This window comes from Galeopterus variegatus, unplaced genomic scaffold (genome assembly GCF_000696425.1).
Source record: "Galeopterus variegatus unplaced genomic scaffold, G_variegatus-3.0.2 Scaffold5941, whole genome shotgun sequence".
NCBI lineage: Eukaryota > Metazoa > Chordata > Mammalia > Dermoptera > Cynocephalidae > Galeopterus > Galeopterus variegatus.
In genome coordinates, this window is record NW_007732052.1 from 13,515 (window position 1) to 35,420 (window position 21,906).

General features: G+C 44.6%; 1 protein-coding gene across 1 annotated transcript in view; it reads right to left on the bottom strand.

The window, feature by feature from the left end:
• LOC103605618 (proprotein convertase subtilisin/kexin type 5-like) overlaps positions 1-21,906 on the bottom strand; it is a gene marked incomplete at its 5' end in the record, with an annotated part of 106,289 nt that overhangs the window by 1,711 nt on the left and 82,672 nt on the right. Inside the window, 6 exons of the mRNA XM_008590238.1 lie at positions 2,285-2,468; positions 4,485-4,585; positions 10,272-10,489; positions 14,535-14,712; positions 17,570-17,800; positions 20,958-21,194. Coding sequence (XP_008588460.1) covers positions 2,285-2,468; positions 4,485-4,585; positions 10,272-10,489; positions 14,535-14,712; positions 17,570-17,800; positions 20,958-21,194 — 1,149 coding nt within the window. The remainder of the gene's footprint in view (positions 1-2,284; positions 2,469-4,484; positions 4,586-10,271; positions 10,490-14,534; positions 14,713-17,569; positions 17,801-20,957; positions 21,195-21,906) is intronic.

The following is a 21,906-nucleotide window of genomic DNA, read 5'->3' on the forward strand; positions in this document are numbered from 1 at the left end:
GGGAGCGCCACCGCACTCCCAAGCGGCGCACTGTAGCAGTGCGCCACCAGGCCGGCCCCAAGACCACTGACTCTTATAGCCATGTCGGACCTTAGAAATTACTTAGGCCAATCTCTTGTTTCACTGTTGAGAGAACTAAGGCCCACCAAGTAGAAGTGAATTATCACATTAACAGAGACAAGACCTTGTTTGTGGAGCAATCAGGATTAAAATCCAGGAATCCTAACTCCATGCTATCGTCTAGAGACATTAGGGCAAAAATACTCTGACAACTGTTTGTTGGCTTCTTGGAGTTTTGTGGCCCTCGCCTGGCAGGAAAAGAAGTGTCATCTTTAAATCCCGACTACCAGTGTTTGCTATAGGGGACTTCTTCTATCATAATTAAAATTTCTGAAGTCGAGAACTCTGCCCCTATCATCCATCAGCCTGGGTAATATACCTCTTTTTTTTTTTTTCTTTAACCCATTGCAATGGATTGTGAAAAAGAGTTTGAAGTACTAGAGAAAAAACCGTCAGGCCATGTTGGATATACAAGTTGAAGCGCACAGTGAGCTTTTCATAAATAATTGTTGAACTGCTTGGATCTGCCCCCAGGATTCTTTTATGAGAGATCCTAGGTACATTCTAGACAATAGATTAATGGATATACTATTGCTGTCAGGTACAATGATTTTTGCTTACTAGGATATTGACCAACTAGATCTGATTCATCACCACTATGCATTTCTCTCTTTTCTGCTAGTGCTAAACATGTTTCCTATTTTATCATAACTTTCATTCTCATGGGATTTTGTCCAGCAAGCAGAATTTACTCTTGTAAAGTAATAACACTATCATTGCATTCATCATTAATAAATCAGCACAGAATTTTTCCCTGGAGGAAATGTTAAAGCACCGGAGGGATAGATAAGCAATTTCTGTGTGGTATTTTAAGATAAATACTGCCTGAAGCAGGAGAATCAATAAGAGACATTTCGAGGTTGTTTCAGTTACCAAGGTGCCATATGCAATCACGCATTGCTTACTATTCTCCAGCTCAGATCTGCAGAGTTAGGGTCAGCCTCTGTGATCTGGTTTCTTTGAAGGGGCAGGGTATCTCAGTAGAGGAGGAGCAGGTAATCAAGAGTATTTTGGACTTTTGCAGAGTTGCCCCAGGTGTCTCTTCAGGAGCCACAGAGGGGCCAGGAAAGCTGACTTAACAGTTCTTAGTTGGAACAGGCTTTCAGAAACTCTGCACCCAACATGCACACATATCTGGTTTCATTTAAAGGCATTGATGTAATGAGAGTTACTATTCTTAGTTGACACAGCCTGGCTATTAGGAAATCAGATCTGAAAGTGGATGTGTATGAGGAGCTAAAGAAACCAGCTGTTCATGGGGCAGGGGGAAAGCTGAAAGAAGGAAATAATTAGTTTTTGGAAAGATGATACTTAGAACCTAATTGAAACGGCTGATAAAAAATAAAGAAATGGCTTGTAGCGTTATAGGCCTGGGATTTTTTATTTATAAATGGACTGACTCCCATAAACATGATCTCTCTCTTTTTGTCAAACAAAGATATATTTTGAACAATTTTTGTTGTTTTTGTTTTGGCAGCTGGCTGGTATGGGGAACTAAACCCTTGTCCTTGGTGTTACAAGGCTGTGCTAGAGTCTAACCAACTGAGCTAACTGGCCAGCCCAAGCAGTGATACATCTGAATCCCAAGGAAATTATCTACTTCTGGACTAGAGAATATATTTAAAGAATATGTGTTTTTTAGTAGGAATCACTCCATTCAGAAATTTTCAAAGTTTGTGGCCAATGAGAACCAAGTGCCCACGTGGAGGGGTTGGAAGTGGAAGACAGGGGACTGGAAATTGGAAAAGGGGGTTTTGTTTCTTCTTAGCCTTCTTCCAGGTGGGAAGAATAAAAAAGGAACAAAGTACATGTATAAAGATAAAATTCTAGACCTACTTAAGCTCTGATCTTGGAAGCAGCATGGCAGTGGAAAGAATGTGGGCTTTGCAGCCCAAAAGACCCAGCTAATTCCAGATGAACCTCTTAATATTGGTGTGGACTTGGGCATGCTAATGACACCCTGTCAGCCTCAGTCCGTCATATCTGAAATGGGACTAATAATATCTACTTGTGAAATGAGATGATGGACATGAAGTTTCAAATCAGTAGGCATGTAGCAGGCACTCAGTAAAAAGGTAGCCATACAGATGCTCCTGAACTTTCCATGCTCCTCTCCCACTACTCTCCTCAGCTTCCTGAGGACATGCCCTTCCTCTCCCCTCACCCGTGGTGTCGTGGCAGTCACAGCACTCCTGGGCAGCGGGATTGGAGGCGTTGCAGCAGTGGAGGCAGCGGCTGTCATCCATGTGCAGCACCAGGCTGGCGGGGCACATGGTGCAGTTCCTGGTGCCAGGTCCCTTGCATTCCAGGCAGCTCTCGTGGCATTTTTCACACTTAAATTTTTCTCCCTGTTAAGAACAATCAGGAAGTTCCTTCTGAGTGCAGAGAAGATATCAAGGCACTGAAGTTCCCAGATAGGGGTCCTATCTTGTCTCCATGAGGAGGGAGGCATGGGGGGACAGCAGAAAGACAGCATGTTCCGGGTCCAGTTTAACTGTGCTGACTGAGTGACAGAACCAACAGTCTGCGATTGGCTGGAACCATCGCTGGGCCCTACCTCTGAAATCTGCTAGTAACAGTAATGGGAGGACTGGCTTCTAGAACAGTGTGAGTTACAAACTGACAGCTCATGAGCATGAGTTCAAGGACAGCTCAAGTCAAGGACTAGTTTTGTCCAGGCTCACACTACCATGGCTCTCACAGTTTGAAACCTGTTGCATTCATTTCTTGGCATTTCTAAAGTGAGATGTTTTACACATAAATCAGTTCCTAATTTCTCTTTGAAAACTAGGAGACCTGAGAGAATTACATTAAGTGAAACAAGTCAGGCACAGAAAGAGAAATACCACATGTTCTCACTTATTGGTGGGAGCTAAAAATAAATAAATAAATTCACACACACACACACACACAAAAACCAGGGGAGGGGGAAGAAGACTTAACAACTACAACTCCTGGGCCGGCCCGTGGCTCACTCGGGAGAGTGCGGTGCTGATAACACCAAGGCCACGGGTTCGGATCCCATGTAGGGATGGCCGGTTCGCTCACTGGCTGAGCGTGGTGCAGACAACACCAAGTCAAGGGTTAAGATCCCCTTACCACCCCTTTTATGCTCTCCTATTTGACACGATTCTCAGCACTTGCTATCATGTCACCAATACATCCGTGACCCATCCATTTCTGCTTTGCATCAAGCTTTCTTCTAGCACCTTTCACTCATCGACGTTAGTTACCTGCTTGGCAACTGTGGTTACTGGATTCTTGTGGCCCAGCCCAAGAATAACGTTAAGTTGTGACCATGTAGCTAAAGCAGTTAAATCTCCTTGGAAATAGAGTGGAGACATGAGAAGAAAGTGGCTTTTCTCTCGACAAGTTGTTCTTTGACGGGCGCTGGAAATGTGGGTTAGGGAAGATGCCTTCCTATTTTGCTTCTGTAGCTTTGGCAGTGTGGTGTAACCGAAAAAGAAGGACGGAAATTGTTTTTGTTGAGCACCTTGGCATGTTAAGGTGCTTTCTTGGCTGTTTGTTATTATCTCATCTAATCCCCGGGGGTTCAATCCCAGCTTTGTTACCTACTACATATGTAATCTTTAGCAAATTATTTAACCTCTCCGAGCCTCAGTTTCTCCAAACTGTGATGAGGGCTGTTGTCAGAATTTAAAGAGAGCTCATAAGTGAATATGCTGATTTGTGTTAATTTCACCATGGAGAGACTTACTTATTTTCTAAAGTTTGGAAACACAATCAAGAAATTACTGGACTCAAAATTGATTGCTTCTACACAAGCAATAAGTCCTTCTTAATATGCTGTGAAGGGTGGAGAACATGAAAGACCAGCATCAGCTGTGTAGGGCCTCCATTAGGCAGGTGTTTCCAGCTACACAGCAGGGGGTAAGAGAGAAGAAAGGTCGTATTTCTGACATGATGGTCTTACGCAGACTGAGACTCCTGTGGTCACAAACTCACAAATGCCGAGTTCATTCTGAGGCCTCATTACTGAACTGCCCCAGTATTCATCTTAGGTCTGCTCAGTTCCTCTGATTGAAGTGAAGGCTACAGGTGGATAGCACCGTTATTCCATGATGTGTTGGTAGAAGATGTTAACACACTAAACCTAAATTATCATGAGTGTGGGAATCTTAGGACTTTTCAAAAAATTAGTTATATTTTTGAAAGACTAGTCAGGGGAAGCAGAGGGAGCAGAGAAGGAACAAAGAAACCTTAACTGGTTGTGATCAGTTCGTTGTAAACACCTCTGCACTCGGACCCGCCTAGGACTTTTTGACTGTCCAGGATGACAGGCAGGAGCCGGGCTCACACCCCTCCTTGGAGAGGGCAGAAGGCACCCCCCCAGCTCTCAGTACCTCTCCCACTCTGTACTCCCCCACAAGACAGTCCGAGGTGCAGATTCCTCCCATGAGGTGGTAACTCCACACACAGGATAAGCAACTCAATGCTCCTGTTCCTGAAAGGAAAGAAAAAAAAAATGATTCTAAGTTATGAGACTGAGCTTTGATTTCAGCCTTTGCTTTGGGTCCGGACACTTAGGAATAAGGAATACATCAAGTAAATTGAAGCAGAAGGGTGAATTGATTGAAGATGTAGAAAAAAAGGTCTATAAGACGAAGTGAAGCCCTGGAAATTATCCAATTAGTCCTATCTAGGTAGACCCTCCACCTGGAAATTGGAGACTTGGGGATGACAGATGTCTTGTTACAGCAAGAGAAAAGATTTTCAGAAAAGTAAGAAATCAGGGGCCAGCCTGTGGCTCACTCGGGAGAGTGCGGTGCTAATAACACTAAGGCCATGGGTTTGGATCCCTATATAGGGATGGCCGGTTTGCTCACTGGCTGAGCGTGGTGCTTACAACACCAAGTCAAGGGTTAAGATCCCCTTACCGGTCATCTTTAAAAAAAAAAAAAAGAAAGAAAAATAAGAAATCATGTAGAAAGTTTAGAAAAACTTTGTCATTCTTCTTAGTGTTTAACTACTGTGGAGGATGATGCCAGCTGATCAAGAGGGTCCCAATACTCACATACTGAGTGAGTCATGAATGGACAGTCCCTAATTAAGAAACAGCGTTAGAGTTGGAACTTAAAATGCTAACGACTTAGCAGATCACTTTGTTCAGTGGTTCTTAATTTTGGGATTGGTGGAAGTGAATGAATGATTACTTTGAAATTGTCTTGAAAGCTATAAACTCTCTTCTAAGAATTTTTTTTTTTTTTGGTGGCTGGCTGGTGGTACAGGGATCCGAACCCTTGACCTTGATGTTATAAAAACCATGCTCTACTGAGTGAGCTAACCAGCCAGCCCCATCTCTTTTCAGAAATTTGACATCTTATTTATCTATTACTTTTCAAATAAATGAAAACCAAGGACCAGACATGCAGTGTCACCCATCCGAGGTTACATAGGTAATGGTCAAATTGATTCAAATTCAGGTTTGTTGACTCACAATCCAGTGCTCTTTCTACCACTCTATCGGCCTTAACACGTGAACCACCAAACAGAGGAGGTCTGAATTACAGACTGTTTTCTGTGGACGCAACACCCTCTTCTTCTAATTCAGACACCCAGAGAATGACTGGCCCAAACATTACCTTTTATGCAGGTATCGAGCAATAACTTCTGGAAAGTGTAAAGGCAGGAGACCTGAGCTCTCATTCACTCTGTTAGGAAGGCCCTGGCACTTGCACTGAGAATTTCAAAACAGAATATGCTTAGTATTATGAGTTGGAACTTGACATAGGTCTTCCCATTCAGAACACTACTATAAGACGGCCGGCCCGTGGCTCAACTCCGGAGAGTGTGGTGCTGATAACACCAAGGCCACGGGTTCGGATCCCATATAGGGATGGCCGGTTGCTCACTGGGAGAGCGTGGTGCTGACAACACCAAGTCAAGGGTTAAGATCCCCTTACCGGTCATCTTAAAAAAAAAAAAAAAAAATCACTACTGTAAAGGGTGGTTAGTTGAACTTCAAATAGAACTATAGTTCCTGTCCTTCACATTCACAATAGAGTTTAATTGAGTTTTCACCTTCGATCTGTGAGCTCAATCATTCACAATGTGGCTTCTGTGGAAAAAATAAATTCTGAGCTTTGAATAATAGCTTAGAGAAAAAAACCTTTATTATCCACCTGCTTTTTAGGTTGGGGGCTGCCTGTATATTCATAACTGCTCTATTTTCATCTTAGCTCTAGCTTCATACAGGATTTCCTACATGTTCTGGAACATAATTGTGGTCTCTGATGAAAGAATCAATCTTCCCCTACTTCCTTCCTTTTCCATTCCTATATTTTTCTAAAATATAGCTTAGATATCTTACTCCAATTTTTAAAATAGGAGAGTTTTTTTTTTTTAATGAAGAGAAATTAAGGGTAGATATATAATCTCAAGTGAGATGGGTACTTCAAAAAGTTTGTGGAAATGGGCTGGCCTGTGGCTCACTTGGGAGAGTGTGGTGTTGACAACACCAAGGCCACGGGTTCGGATCCCATAAAGGGATGGCCGGTTCGCTCACTGGTTGAGTGTGGTGCTGACAACACCAAGTCAAGGGTTAAGATCCCTTTACTGGTCATCTTTAAAAAAAAAAAAAAGTATTCGAGGTGATGGACATGCTAGTGAGCTTGATTTAATCATTCCATATTGTATAAATATAACATGATTTGGACCCCATAAATATATACAACTATAATTTGTCAATTTGCAATAAAACAAAATAAGGGTAGAAAAAACTAAGAGGGGGAAAAGGCAGTAACAATGTTAGGTCACAAAATTGGTATGTTAACGGTGGTTACAATTTCTAGGAGACCAGCAGCAATTTGGTTGAGGCCCAGATTGTGGGCAATACCCGAAGGCACTAGCCGTCGGCTTTGGGTAATACATCAGTGACTCCATTTACGTCTCCTACATTGATTTATTGCAAAATCTGCACACTTAGGGAACCCAGAATCTTTTGTGAAAGGCGGTTTGTTAATTTCCAGAATGCTTTCTGTCGTTTTCAAGTTTAAGACCCTACATCCATCATTGCTTCTAAGGATCTGCAGGAACCTCAGAACCTAAAAGACAGTCACTTTGATTTCCTTAAAATTCAGCACAGCTCACCATCTGCTCTCCCTCAGACTGACCCCCATGGGATGAATTCAACAAATGCAGAACAGCGCCTGGGTCTGTGCATGGGCATCATTCCACACAGAAAGAGGCAGCTTGAGAGAGTTAGGAGGCTTTGGTTACTCAGCCTGGATTTTGATTCCAAACAGTTTTATGAGGAGGATAAATAAAAAGTCAAATGTGTGAAGACAAGGAATGAGTTAATTATGGAGGTACCAGTTAAATACAACAGTACATATTGGGCCTGAGTGTGCTATGCTTCCCCACTCCCTCTGCCACCCCCTGTGCTTTTTTTTCTTCTTGACATCCTAAAATTATCACGCAGTCAAAAGTGAATAATATGTAATCTAGTTGGTAAATTGCTTATTTAGGTTGCTAATCCTGATTCTTCTATGCATCCTCATTTCTTACTATGACAGCTAATATTTTAAGAAGGTATGAATTCACCCTTTTTTCCCCCAAACAGTTTACATCCCAGGAGAAAACCTGTCCCCAAATTTTGTAATCATCGTGTGTTGCAAAACCAGAAGACAGAACAGAGATTCACTAATCAGCAAAGGACGTGTGTGCTGTGGCAAAGAAAGGACAGCAGAAGAAAATGAGCATCAAAGACAGAAAACTTTTTTTTAAAAAAGATGACCGGTAAGGGGATCTTAACCCTTGACTTGGTGTTGTCAGCACCACGCTCACCCAGTGAGCTAACTGGCCATCCCTATATGGGATCTGAACCCGGGGCATTGGTGTTATCAGCACCGCACTCTCCCGAGTGAGCCACGGGCTGGCCCAAAGACAGAAAACTTTAACCTGGCACATTCTAGGGTTCAAGTCAACTACAGTAGGGGGTGGCACAGACCCTCAGAATGGTTTCAGTATTTGCTCAGTTGCACCCAGTCATCCCCTGAATACACTCTCAGGGATACTGCGTTGATGAACTTTTGAGACTGGAAATGCTCAAAACCATTATCCTTAATTCACCCAGGAAAACTCAAACCCAATTAAAAGAAATTTATAGTTCTTCAAACTGTGCTTACAACATCACTGATAATTTCTCCAATCCCCACAAAAATCATAAAAGGCTGGTGTTGCCTTTTTTAGTTGGCCAATGTTAAAAGACATTAACTTACGTAATGATGGTTGCCTGGTCTTAATTAGAAACCAAGTGCCCCCACTACTAGTCCACTGCACTGCTCAGTGAATAATACTAGTGGGATGGAATTAGGATCATTAGATTTAGCAAACCAAAATACAGTATTTTATCTGGCACCCCTAATTGGAATAAAGGCCCCACACACCCAGTAATGATGGTATCAGAGATACCCTCGGCTTTTCAGAAAGCCTAATAGAAAGCCAATATTTACCACCATGTGGCCAGCTTTACATCACTCGCACCTCACCCCCAATTCAATGTGGTCTCTCATTTGTTATCTTATTCTGATGGGAAATTTTGAGTGGCAACCATATGTATCTTTGGAATGAAAAAAAGACAACACATATTAATGATTACTTAATGCAAGTTGCTAAGAAAAATGACAAACACGATCAATAGTCAGAACTTCAGATAATATCAATTTCATAGAAAAGTTTGACAAAGTCTATAAAATCAGTGTGTTTAAGGGGCCGGCCCGTGGCTCACTCGGGAGAGTGCGGTGCTGATAACACCAAGGCCATGGGTTCGGATCCTATATAGGGATGGCCGGTTCGCTCACTGGCTGAGCGTGGTGCTGACAACATCGTATAACTTCGTATAATGTATGCTATACGAAGTTATTACGTAAAGCCTATTAATTTTTTACCCATGGCAGATCGGAAGTTAATATTTTTCTAGAAAGTTTTAATGGTTAAAATATTACAGGAGTATTTCTTTATTAAATGTTGAGAAAAATTTATTGTGATCATCTTTTAATGGCAAGATGTGAAGTAAAATGAGCAAACTTGAATTTTAGGGTGATCACTCTGGTGTTAGTGTATAAGATGACCAGGGGAAGGGGCGGTGGTGGCCAGACCAGAGTTGCGGTGACCCGCTGGCCACCTCAAAAGGTCTGGTAGGAGATGCTGAGAATGAAAAAGAGGATATTTAGAATGGAGAAGTCGATCTAACTAGAGAAGTATTTAGGAGAGAGAATCAACAGACCTTGAAGTTCAGCTTTGTTGGAGGTAGTTGTGTTGGGCAGGAGGCAAGGGAAAGAGAAAAGTCAGGGACAACTCCAAGGTAACAACCTGGGCTAGTGGTTGGATGGTGCTCCACCAACATTGATTTTAAGGATCTCTGGGCAGACAACTAGGTAAATGGAAAACAGAAATGGAGCTTGGAGAGTGCAATGGTCTGAATGTTTGTCTGCTCCAAAGCTCATGTTGGAACTTAAGCCCCAATATGATATTTGAAAGGTGGGGCCCTTAAGAGGTGAGTGGATTATGGGGACTGTGTCCTCATGAATGGATTAATCCATTCATGGATTAATGGGTTAATGCTTTAATGGGTTATCAGAGTAGACTTGGGGCTTTATAAGGAAAGGAAGAAGCAGTTATCTGTCTCTTCCCCACCTCGCCACATGATACCGTGCACCACCTTGGGACTCTGCAGACAGTTCCCACCAAGAAGAAGGCTCTCACCAGATGTGCCCACTCGACCTCAGACTTGCCAGCCTCCCAGACTGTGAGAGGTAGATTCTCTTTCTTTATAAATTACCCAGTTTCAGATATTCTGTTATGAGTGACAGAAAATGGACTAATACAGAGAGTTTGAGGCAGAAGTCTTAGGGAGCTGTTGAAGTAATAAAAATGAATGGCTTCCCCTAGGCAGATTCAGCAGGTAACGATGAACACCACTTCCTACAGGAGATGATGCCTGTGTCTGAGGAGGCAGCGGGGCGTGGCAGGAATAGCCCAGGTCAGAGGGTGCTGATGCAGCAGAGGACTGGGTACCAGGTGGGACGTGAGAGGAACCTTCAAAGGTGGTGAGAAGGAAGAGGGGCAGAGCAGGAAGAAAACCTGTGCATTTTTCTGCTCACACATGCAAACTTCACACGCACTCTCACCTTTGCATGTCTTGCAGGTGGGATGGCATCTCTCACAGGTCTGTGTTCTTTGCTCTGCATAGTGATGCTCCGGGCAGGTGCGATGGCATTCTCCCTTGGAGGGCAGCAGAAAGAAGAATGTATCGCAGGCCAGGCAGTCCGTGGGCCGCGGGCCCCGGCAGGCCTTGCAGCTCCTGCTGCACCTCTGGCACTGGCCGGTGGAGTTCTCTGCGTAGTATCTGCAACCGAGGGGGGAGGAGCAGAAGAAACGCTCAGGCTTCTCCACTGGGCGTGGGAGAGAACACACGGTAACACAGGCTTCCTTTATAAGCTGGGTGACTTTAGTCTCCATTTACCTTTACACATCAGATTCATTCCTAATGAATCATTAGTATCACTAGTAACAAATCTAATGATACTCAGTTTACTTATCTGTAAATTGGGCATTACAATCCCTCTCCTGCTTTTGTAAGGATTAAATTGGATAACACCTATGCAAAGACCTAGCACTGACTCTGACACATCTGGGGTATAAAAAAACAGAGAAAAAAAAAAGACCTAGCACTTATCACACATAGTAGCACCTGGATAATCGTTAGCTATTATTGCCTTTTTCTTCCATATGCTTCTCCAAATTCAAGCTTGAAGTTGTGTTGAATGGGATCAGGGAGTGGAAGACATTTTAAATGTGCCTCTGAATGGTTGTTCTTCTAATTTCTCTATTTAAAAATTATCTTGAGGGCCAGCCTGTGGCTCACTTGGGAGAGTGTGGTGCTGGTAACACCAAGGTCGTGGATTCAGATCCCTATATAGGGATGGCCGGTTGGTTCACTCGGGAGAGCGTGGTGCTGACAACACCAAGTCAAGGGTTAAGATCCCCTTACTGGTCATCTTACCAAAAAAAAAAAAATCTTGACCCCATACTGGCCAGCTGCTGGAAAAAAAAAAAAAGCCATTTTGAAATAGGAGGGGACATGAGTGATGTTGGTGTTTACAAAATAGAAGTAACCTCATTTGAAAAGAGTTTTGGAGGTTAAATATAATAACAATAATCCCCATTCATTAACTCCCTACTATATGCCTGATAGTACTCTAGGGACTTCATAAACGCTATTTTGCCTTATTGAACCTGAAAATGAGACACTAGAATATGGTGGTTAGGGGCTTGGCTCCTGGGATAAGACTACATAGTTTCACATCCCAGCCATATCACTTAGGAGCTGTGTGACCTTAGGCCAGTCACTCAACATCTCTGTGCCTCATCTGTAACATGCAGCTAACGTTAGTACCTAAAATTAAACACGTAATTGTTGAGAAAGGTGGTTAGAACAGTTCCTGGCACATTATAAATAATTAATGTATATTAGTGATAATTAAGAATTTTATGATTAATCCTCATAGCAAACCTTATGATTTAGATATTGTTATCCCTATTTTACAGATGCAAAAACTGAGGCTTAGAGAATTTAGACAACTTGCTTAAGGTCCAATGGCTAGTGAAGTGGGACAATGTGATTTGAACTTATCTGTTAAACACCACTATTACAAAACAGTGCATTAATTGAAGGTAAACAAAGATTTTGCCAGTAAGATAAAAGAGGGTAAAAAAATTCTTGATAAGGATGAACTTCTAGAGGTCATCTGACTCATCTCTGCATCTCTGGACCTCAGCACACTGAAGATATCCTAGAAACCTGAAGGTTCATCTCTGGTTTCTCTGGTTGCAAAACTATGGTCCCGACAGGCTTTTTTTGTAGTCTAATTCAGCTCCGTGAACTTGAAAACTAACACTATGCCTAGGTAATGCTGAGCCTACCTCCGTGTAGCCACCTGTCACTGATCTTAGTGAGTACACTTTTACCTCAGTGGCCCAGCTTGTGGCAAATTAAGCTTGACTTTACTTTCTGCAGTCAGGTGAAGACAATTACTGCTGGGTCGATCAGTAAGACTGTGAGGTATTTGAGAGACAAGGTGATGAAAAGAGAACAAGAGAAAGCATCGATCATGAACTGAATAGTTGGCAAAGACCACATAAGACTCCAAAAAAGAAAACAAAAGGGTAAAGTGAAAATCTACACAGGACAGAGGGAATTCACAGGATTGGAGTCAGAAGATTAGAGTTTTAGTCCTGGCTCCATCATGTATTAGTAGCTATGTGACTTTGGGTAAACACTTAACTTTCTGAGCCTCAATTTTCTCATCTGTAAAATGGAGAGACTAATATAAACCTCATGAGATAGTTGTAGAATCAAATCATAATGTTAAGATACATTATGAGTGGAAACACTTCGTAAACTAAAGCAACATACGAAAGTTTTTTACTAATGTTTTGTTATAAATTATTATTAAGACAAAAAGCATTAATAGGAAACACAGGAAAGAAGGCTTGTCAATTTCAAGTAGGTTTTAAAAATTATCACAGAGCAATGCTAACAGAAAGACAATGAACAGTTTACTGGATCTGATTAAAAGAAGAGGACAATGCCATTGCTGCCTTGGATGACTCTTTTGCATGAGGTGAATGTGAAATCTCTTGAGCCTCACAGCCTTGAAAAGGATCTTATGCATAAGCACAAACAATAACTTGGGCCTTAAAGAACCTTCTATGACGTTAAGCACCAAAATGTGTGTGTTGGGACAGGGTGCAGAGAATTATACACCTGACTTTCCAAGGCAAAGAGATTTAACACACAAGGCTTATCCACTGTGTGTGGAACATCAGTTTCACAAAAGGAATAGTTCTCCACTATATTTCACTAATGCTCCATTTCATCCTCCATTAAAGAGCTCTGTGGCAACCTGTGCCTCTTGTGTGGAACATCAGTTTCACAAAAGGAATAGTTCTCCACTTATATTTCACTAATGCTCCATTTCATCCTCCATTAAAGAGCTCTGTGGCAACCTGTGCCTCTCCCCACGCCCTGTCCCTGCCATGGGTAACTTCACACACTGTGGAACAATTGTCTTCTTAGTTCCATGGTCTGCATTCTATTTAGATCACAGGATGATACCTTTTTTGTGTGTGCTTAAGAGTATTTAATGACTTGATTTGAGGAAGATGGGATCCACATCTTTTCAGACACTTATTAGGGTGAAGCAGAAAGGCTAAGCCAGGCACCCCCATCCCCACTCTTGTCTGGCTTGGCCCTTTCTTTATTGATCTATGCGGCTGGTGTTTTTCCTCCAGGAGCTTATAATTTTGGGAGGAAGAGACACATAAGAATAAGGTCTTTCCCTGTGCCAGACAGCCACTTGGGGGGCTGGGGAGGGGGAATAAGCTCTTGAAGGTCAAAGTCTTCATCTTATTCTCCTTCATATATACCAACACAAGGGGCTCTTCATTAAATGTACTAAATAAATGAATGAATGAATGAGGTAAATCAGGGCAAGGCAGCACATAGCACTAAAGTGCATGAAACGAGCAGCAGTTGCTACAGGGCTGAAGAGAAGAGAAGAGAGATGTCATATTTGGCTGCAAGCATTTGGAGACGGTTCAAAGTTACAGCCCTTCGATTTGGGTCTAGAAACTCCCAGTGCCCTAAGTTACTGATTGGGAAGGAAGAGTCAGCAACAGTCCTATAATCAATCTTTCTCTTTACTGGGGATGCCCAGGAGGGAAAAAGGGTGACCTGGTCAAATCTTCTTCCAAATATGCTGGTAACCAGACCTTCTAATGAACACACTAGCAATTTTTCCTAGCAGCAAAATAATGGAGTCCTTATCTGTGAAATGCTTTTAGCAGGGTACATCAAGTGTGTGTAGGTTGTTTATAATAACTAAACCTGTAATTTGTGGATTGGTGTGGGGCATGAAAGCTTGGAGAATTCAAGGGAGATGTGAACTGTAATTGTTCCCTTCGTAAAATCCGCGTTCCGCGTGCACTGCTTAGACCTCACATACTGAATCTGAATCAAACAAATCCTAAAGCTGAAGGAAAAGAACGTTCCTTAATGGTCTTGGATTCTCTGAAGGAAGGAGGCTTCGCCTCTGTCTTGTGGTTGCTGATTTCCTTTGAACTAGCAGTGAGGTTTGGCACTGGGTAAGATGGATCGCTCATGTGAGTCTGGTTTGACATCTGACCCTTTGTCTTATTTCACAGTGTCACTCTGCCTCTCCTCTTTGTCTTCCATTATTGTGAATTAGCTCATCTTTGCTGCTTGCTAGCACTGGGACTTCAACCTGGTTATGTAAGTGTTTTCAGTCTCAGTTTTCTCATCTGCAAAATGGGTTGATACCTGGAGTGGCTGTGGGATGAGATGGGGAAAAAGGTATTGAGCAACTTACCCTTCCCTGCACTGGAGCAGGCACTCTTTTCCCAGCTGGAACCAGCCTGGTCGGCAGGAGCTACACTGCATGCTGTGTCTCCCTTCACATGTCCTGCAAGAGCTGTGGCAGGGGGCACAGCGGTGGTGGTCTTCATCGGCATAGTAGCCCTCTGGGCAGTCCTCCACGCAGGTTGTGTCTGTCAAGGGAGGAAAGAGTCTGTCTTGACATCAAGTCTCCCACACCTACCCTGTGTTCTCCCCACTGTGTGCTGTGGCAGGAGGAGGGGTGCGCAGGAGGAATGAGACAGGTCTCTGTGGGCTGGTGGATGTGCATGGGAGCTAAGATGGATGTCCAGGAATAGAATCGACCATGGGCCTTTAGCAGTTCAGAGAAAACAGGTCAGAGTGGACCAGTCTAGTGACTGTGGATGCTGTCAAGGGCTCACTGTGCAGCTGATGCATCTGGTTAACTAGAGGACAGCCCAAGGCCCTAAAGAAGAAACAGCACTATATGGGTTTCCTATTGTTACTGAAACACATTATCACAAATTTGGTGGCTTAAAACAACACACATTTGTTATCTTACTGTTCTAGAGGTCAGAAGTCTAAAATGGGTCCACAGGGCTACATTCCTTTCAGAGGCTCGAGGAGAGAATTTGCTTCCTTGCCTTTTCTACCTTCCAGAGACCACCAGCTCTCCTTGGCTAGTAGCCCCTTCCTTCATCTTCCACGGCAGCAGTGTCTTCTCTCTCTGTCCCTCTGTTTCTCTCTTCCTTGCCTTTTCTACCTTCCAGAGACCACCAGCTCTCCTTGGCTCGTAGCCCCTTCCTTCATCTTCCACGGCAGCAGTGTCTTCTCTCTCTGTCCCTCTGTTTCTCTCATCAAATAACATTCTCCTGACTATGGTCCCCCTGTCTCCTCTTATCAGACCCTGTGATTACATAGAACCTACCTGGATATTCCAGGATAATCTCCCCACGCCAAGATCCTTAATTAATCACAGCTGCAAAGCCCCTTTTAGCATGTAAGGTAATATATTTCCAGGATCTGGAATTAGGGTGTGACCTCATCAGGGGGGCATTATTCAGTCTACCACAATGTCCAAAAGAATTATGTAGTTTACAAATAGGCTGACCGTGGTGGTGTGGTGGTATGGGGCAGGTGGGGAGAATGGGAGAAGACCAGGCCAGAGCAAATCCTGCACCCAGCCCTTGAGGGACCACAGGTCAGTGTTATGCACCAGCACCGAAGTCTCAGTTCTAGTCTAATTTGCTTCCCTGGTTTAAGGGAAGACCACCCTATAGTGACGAGTTGTCTTTCTGTCTGTATGAAGACATCTGAGGTGACCACTGGATTGGGGATAATTAAGGAAGGAGGTCCTGGGGGGTGGGATTATATGGGAGACCTGGTTGGAGGGAATGTTTTCATGACGCAGGAAGTGTGGGGAGGGAGGTCACTGAGATGTGTGTACAGGAGCAGAGATGGATGGACAGATGGATGGAGAGGACTGGTATCTCCAAGTGTCTCCATTGTGAGGTGGTCAGGAGTGGTGTTGGAGATCGATGTCCCTGTGCCTTAGCAGGAGAACGGTGCCCTTGCTCATGGTCCCTCCACATGAAGTGGAAAAACCAGCCACATATTTTACATCGAGTGTCTCCCTTCTCTGGCCCACTCTGCTGTTGGGGAGACACGTGCTAACACCTTCTGGTCTACCATATTCATGGGTCTTCTTTCTCCTACAGCTGCGTCTTTCATTTTATTTCCACCATGGCTGCTTCTTTCTTTCTTTTTCTTCTTCTTTTTTTTTTTTTTTTAAAGATGACCGGTAAGGGGATCTTAACCCTTGACTTGGTGTTGTCAGCACCACGCTCACCCAGTGAGCAAACCAGCCATCCCTATATAGGATCCGAACCCATGGCCTCGGTGTTATCAGCATCGCACTCTCCCGAGTGAGCCACGGGCCGGCCCGTGGCAGCTTCTTTCAATTGAGTTGACTTTTATTTTATTTTCTTTCTTCCACTCTTTCTTTAAGTCTAATCGTGGTATTTCTGGAAACCTGAGGACACTGCCTCGTAGTAGTAATAACCATCGAACCTGACTTCGGAGGTGGCCAACCTTGGACTGCACCATACAGAGGATTTATTAATCAACAGATGCTCAACCAAGGGGAAATGTTGAGGAGGAGCTGAATATCTACTTGTTCTTAAAGTGTCTCCCCACAGACTGCTTATTATCTCCCGGACTCCGTATTAATTACAAGGGAATAAATATCAATTATAGGGTGGAGGAATTAAACATCTTGACCAGATCAACGGGAAGTGGGTGGATGTCACATGCCTCCAGGTATAAATCTTGGAGGACACACCATGCCCTGTGACGTGTAGTACATACTCTCCTGCTAACCATGGGGAAACTAACTTCACAGCAACCCAAGAGGAGAAAGAGGGACTATATTCTTCTAAAGCATCAATATTATAAAAGCCAAAGATAATCTATGAAAATGTTCCAGATTGAAGGAAGCAAAGAGACATGGAAGCTAAACGTAATACCTGACTCCAGACTGAACCCTGTTCTAAAGGGGAATTGTCAACATTTTCACAGGGATAGTATATTAGAATAATGTATCAATGTAAAATTTACTCGAGTTGCCATCTGTCCTGTGGTTATGTAAGGAAGTGTCCCTACTTGGGGGAAATATGTACTAAAGTATTTGTGGGAAAGGGACCGTGATGTATGTACCTTTCCCTCAAATAGTTTAGGGAGAAATCTGCTGTGGATTGTGTATGCATGTACTTTGAGAGAGCGCGCGTGCCTGCAAGTGATAAAGCGAATGGGGTGAAAGATTAGCAGTGGGTGACCGGGGTGAAAGGAATATGCGTGATGTGCTTTGCCCTAGTCTCACTCTTGCATCTTTTCTGTAGGGTTGAAAGTTTTCCACACGAAGCAAACAATTAAAAAGAAAGCAGCCCATACCCGTTGGTCATCAGGCACCACACAAGGTAGTTCCCAGAGGGAGGGAAAAGTGAAGCCTTCCTGGGAGGAAAAGCAACTCACTGAGAAGAAGGCTGTCCCTGTGGCAGGTGTGGCACTGGTCCTGGGCAGGCCCCGTGCAGCGGAAGCACTTAGCGTGGCAGGGCTTGCACGCGTGGTCTTCCTCGTCCCAGTACTCGGAGAGGGCGCATTCCCTGTTGGCCACGCAGCCCCCACGGGTGTTCATCCTCAGCCCTTCCCGACAGCTCGTGCAGGTCCCAAACTCCGAGCAGGTCTGGCAGGACTTGTGGCAATCTGCAGGACGGCAGGGACAGCAGAGGGTGAGAGAGGGCTAGGTACCCCTTGGGGGAATGGACTCCCCTGGAAAGGCTGTTCCTGTCCCTTCCATGTTTCTTCCAGAGATTTCTAGAGCTCTGCCGAGAACATGGGGCCATGAGTTGGGTACAGCCCTTGGGCTCTGGGGTGGAGCATTCTTGTTGCAAAATGAGAAAGAATGACTGTTTCACTTTCTCTGTAATACCTAGAGAGCTCCTTCCTGCAACAGCCACCTCAGAAATACTATAAGGTTCACTGTTATTACCCAAACGGCAACAAAACAACAGCGAGCGACTCTGCACAGCACGGGCACTCACTGGTGTGGGCCTTTCGACCATCACAACCTGTGCTGCTGTCAGCCTCCACGCACCTCCCAGTCACCTTGAGCTTATCGCTAGTGCAGCAACTGCTGGAATCTACATAACAGCTCATTGCCACATAAGGCTTCTTCTGTATTCATTTATGAATGCACAGTGCCTGTGAGACGGCCTGGCTTATAACAGGTGCTCACTAAGTACTTGTTAGACAAATAAACTAAGAACAATTTACTCCCACCTCCAGGTTTTAGCAGCTGCCATTCTCACTCCTGAAAGTCTCTTCTCCCAGTACTGTGCATGGTTTGCTCCCTCCCTTTCTCAACGATATTTTCCAGGCCACCTTCTCTCAAGTCTCAACTCCATCCTGCCCATCTTTCTATCCCCTACCCTGCCCTATTTTTTCTCTTGACTTATCGTCTTCAGGGTCTGTCTTCCCCAAGAGAATGCAGGCTCCATGAAGGCAGGGATTCTGTGGGCATCTCTCCCTGCTGTTCCTGGGCCTGGAAGAGCACATGGCACCTAGCAGGCTCCCAGTAAGAATTCCCTGCATGCATAGATGCAAGGCATTATTATTATTATTATTATTATTATTTTTAAAGATGACCGGTAATAGGATCCGAACCCATGGCCTTGGTGTTATCAGCACCACACTCTCCCAAGTAAGCCACAGGCCAGCCTGATGCAAGGCATTATTATGGTTATTATTATCATCTCGTTTTCTCTAGATCAGGAAACTGAAGCTGGAGATGCTACGTTACTCGGCTGGAAAAGAGTAGAATCAGGAGTCGAACCCAAGACCTTAGTAAGTGATCATGCTAATCCTGCCCCAGTGCCTCAGGAAAGCTGTGGGAGTTTTAGAGGTGTCTGCACTATCCACTAGGGGATAATTTGCAGTGGCCACAGTGAATCCAAAGTCCATGTGTTTCTCAGAGAAGATCATGCCTAGAGATTGTTCACTTCCAAATGCTTCTCTACACCTACCCAAATCTTAATTTTCAGGTCAGATTCTTCGTTTCATCTCTCTGGAAAGTCAGGTCTTCCCTCTATTTCTTCCAAACCAGCTTCCCTCGGCCTCCCTTTGGACCAGTGGAAGGGACAGTGGCCCTGCAGGGCGAGGCCTCAAATCGGTTTTTGACTCTGCCCGTCCTAGCTGGGTCATACTGAGCAAGTGCCAAACTCCACAAAGCATCAATTTGATTCTCAGAAAAATGGAGAAGACTGACATTTATCTCAATGCTTCTCAACCCTCACTAAGCATCAGAATAATGGTGGGGCGGGCGGGGTCTGAGGTGGACCTGGGCATCTGTGATTTTTAGAGCTCCCCAGGTCATTCTGAGGGGCAACCAGGGGCCTTTCTCAAGGAAATAATTAAATCAAATAAATTAAGTAAACATATTCTGGGACCTGTAAAGCTCTCTGCATGGTAAATTACATTAATTATTGAAGACCAGAGAAAGGCCAGAAGTTGAACTTTAGCTCCTGCCCTAACACAGGCAAGACGTGGTTGCAGGCCTTTGGCTGTCTCTGAACTGCTCCCAGAAACCATCTGAGCTCCACAGCCTGCCCCCCATGCAAACTCCACCATCTCTGCAGGAAGGCACAGCCACCCAGTGGAAGTCCACAGCCTTCCACCATCAGTCAGCAGCACATTGACACTAAATTGTGCTTTACATAAAACACACAAAAAGGCACATGCAGATCATGCTAAAGCAAAGAGGCTTCAGGAGTAAGAACCATCTTCATGTCCCACCAGAAACCTTTCCCTGAGTATGTTCTAGGTCTGCCACCTGAGGTCACCATCAAGCTCCCGCTGTTGTCAGGGGACTGCCTCTGGATATCTATCTCGTGTTTGCTTGGTGGCAACACAGGGGACTGAGCCACCACTGTGTTGGGGGCTGCCTGGTTGGAGTGGATCCTGGGGCTTTAGAAAAGTCCCTTCCCCAGAATGCTTCTCTCTCACCTGCTTGAGAATTCCTCTAGTGATGGGCAATTTATTTTTCTGTTCCCCGATAACTAATAAGAGGCCAATAATTCATGCCCAGTGAAAACATAAGGAGGTATGGGCTGGCCCGGTGGCGCACTGCTACAGTGCGCCACTTGGGAGCACGGCGGCACTCCTGCTGAGGGTTCGGATCCCACATACAGACCGGTTCCCGCTCACTGGCTGAGCGAGGTGCGGGTGCGACACCGAGGGTTGCGATCCCGTTGCCGGTCCCGGTCCAGTACGGGCGCGACACTGAGGGTTGCGATCCGTTGCCGGACACGAAAAAAGACAAAAAGAAAAAAAAAAAAAAAAACATAAGGAGGTATAAATTTATAGCAGATCTGGACCACAGTGCGAATGGGAGATGGAATAGGGGACTCGGAGCAGGAGAGGAAGGTAAGCAGGAGGGACGGGGAGCACTGGGGAGGTACACGATGCAGGGGACAAGAGGCCCCCAGGAAATCCTCTGTGGCACAGTTTGCTTATGCTACGCATTTAAAATGGCTAAAAATTCTGAGCAAGTTTTGCAGGCTCATCATCTCTGTTGTACATTTTCACATGGGAATCCCTTCGGAGCTGCAGTTCATAGTAGCCACTGTAATGAGGAGGGTCCACGTGATTTGTTACTAAGAAAAGTTACATGATCGAAGCTTATGAGTGATTCACTTTATAACAGATTCGAAGTATGCTTCTTTGAGGGGTAGGGTGGAGGGTGGGAGGACAGCTCTGGGGCTGGAACTGTGCAAACCCCAGAGCCTGTTTTGTCTCAGCAGAAGCCCATCTCCTTAGGCTTCCTGGGATGCCACGCTCGGCCACGCATCCTGGAAGTCTTTACCTCTGCAATCCATAGTCTCTTTCTCAAAGTACGTTCCTGCTGGACATGCGTCTAAACACCGCCCATCATAGAGGACCAGGAAATCCTTAGCACAGAGCTCGCAGTCGTCTGCTTTGGGGCCACTGCACTCCAGACAGTCTTCATGGCAGGGGACACACTGGCGCGAGTCCTCATAGAAGCCGCTGGGACAGGACTGATGGCACACATCATTGTGCAGGAAGAACTCAGGCATGCACTCTGGGGAAAGGAAGAGCTGGCAAGTTACCCCCAGGGGGACAGGAGAAAGAAATTCCTTCCTTTTGCAGCTGGCTAGCCTGTCCCTCACCACTTTGGTTCATTTCACCTGAGTGGACATTTGCCCCTTTCCCACCCTGCCAGAGCATATTCTCCGTGTCTAACAAGCCCTGCCTTGGGTGGGGTGGCACATCTGGTGGCCCGATCAGATGGTCCTGTATTTATGTGCTGAAATGGTCTGCCCCCTGGGGTATAAGAAACTGCAGCCCTGTGGCAGACAGTAATGGCTGAGGTGCTGGAGGTGTGTGGAAAACCCAGAAAACATCAACAGAAATGCAAAATGGCACCCAGCACCTCACGCTCTATTAAATACAGAAAGCAATTTAGGAATTGTTGGATTAGTTAATTTTTCATTCATTGACAGGGTAGACCAGTGAATAGATGGTTAGTCAGTATGAAGAACGCAATGTGGGGTTATTTGGTTCATTTTCTTATTTGGGGGAATCCCGGAAAACATTTTAGATCACACCAAGGGAATCCTTTGGAAGGGACAGCACCAGTTAAATGAGTTCGTCTTAATCTGGAGATGAAATAGAACAGTTTCTTGGGAGATAGCTCCAGAAAAAAAAAAAAAGAAAGAAAGAAATGTATAGCCAGAGTGCTATTCTCAGTCTTAAAGTTGTCTAAACTTTTCTTTCTTATCTTTCATGATAAC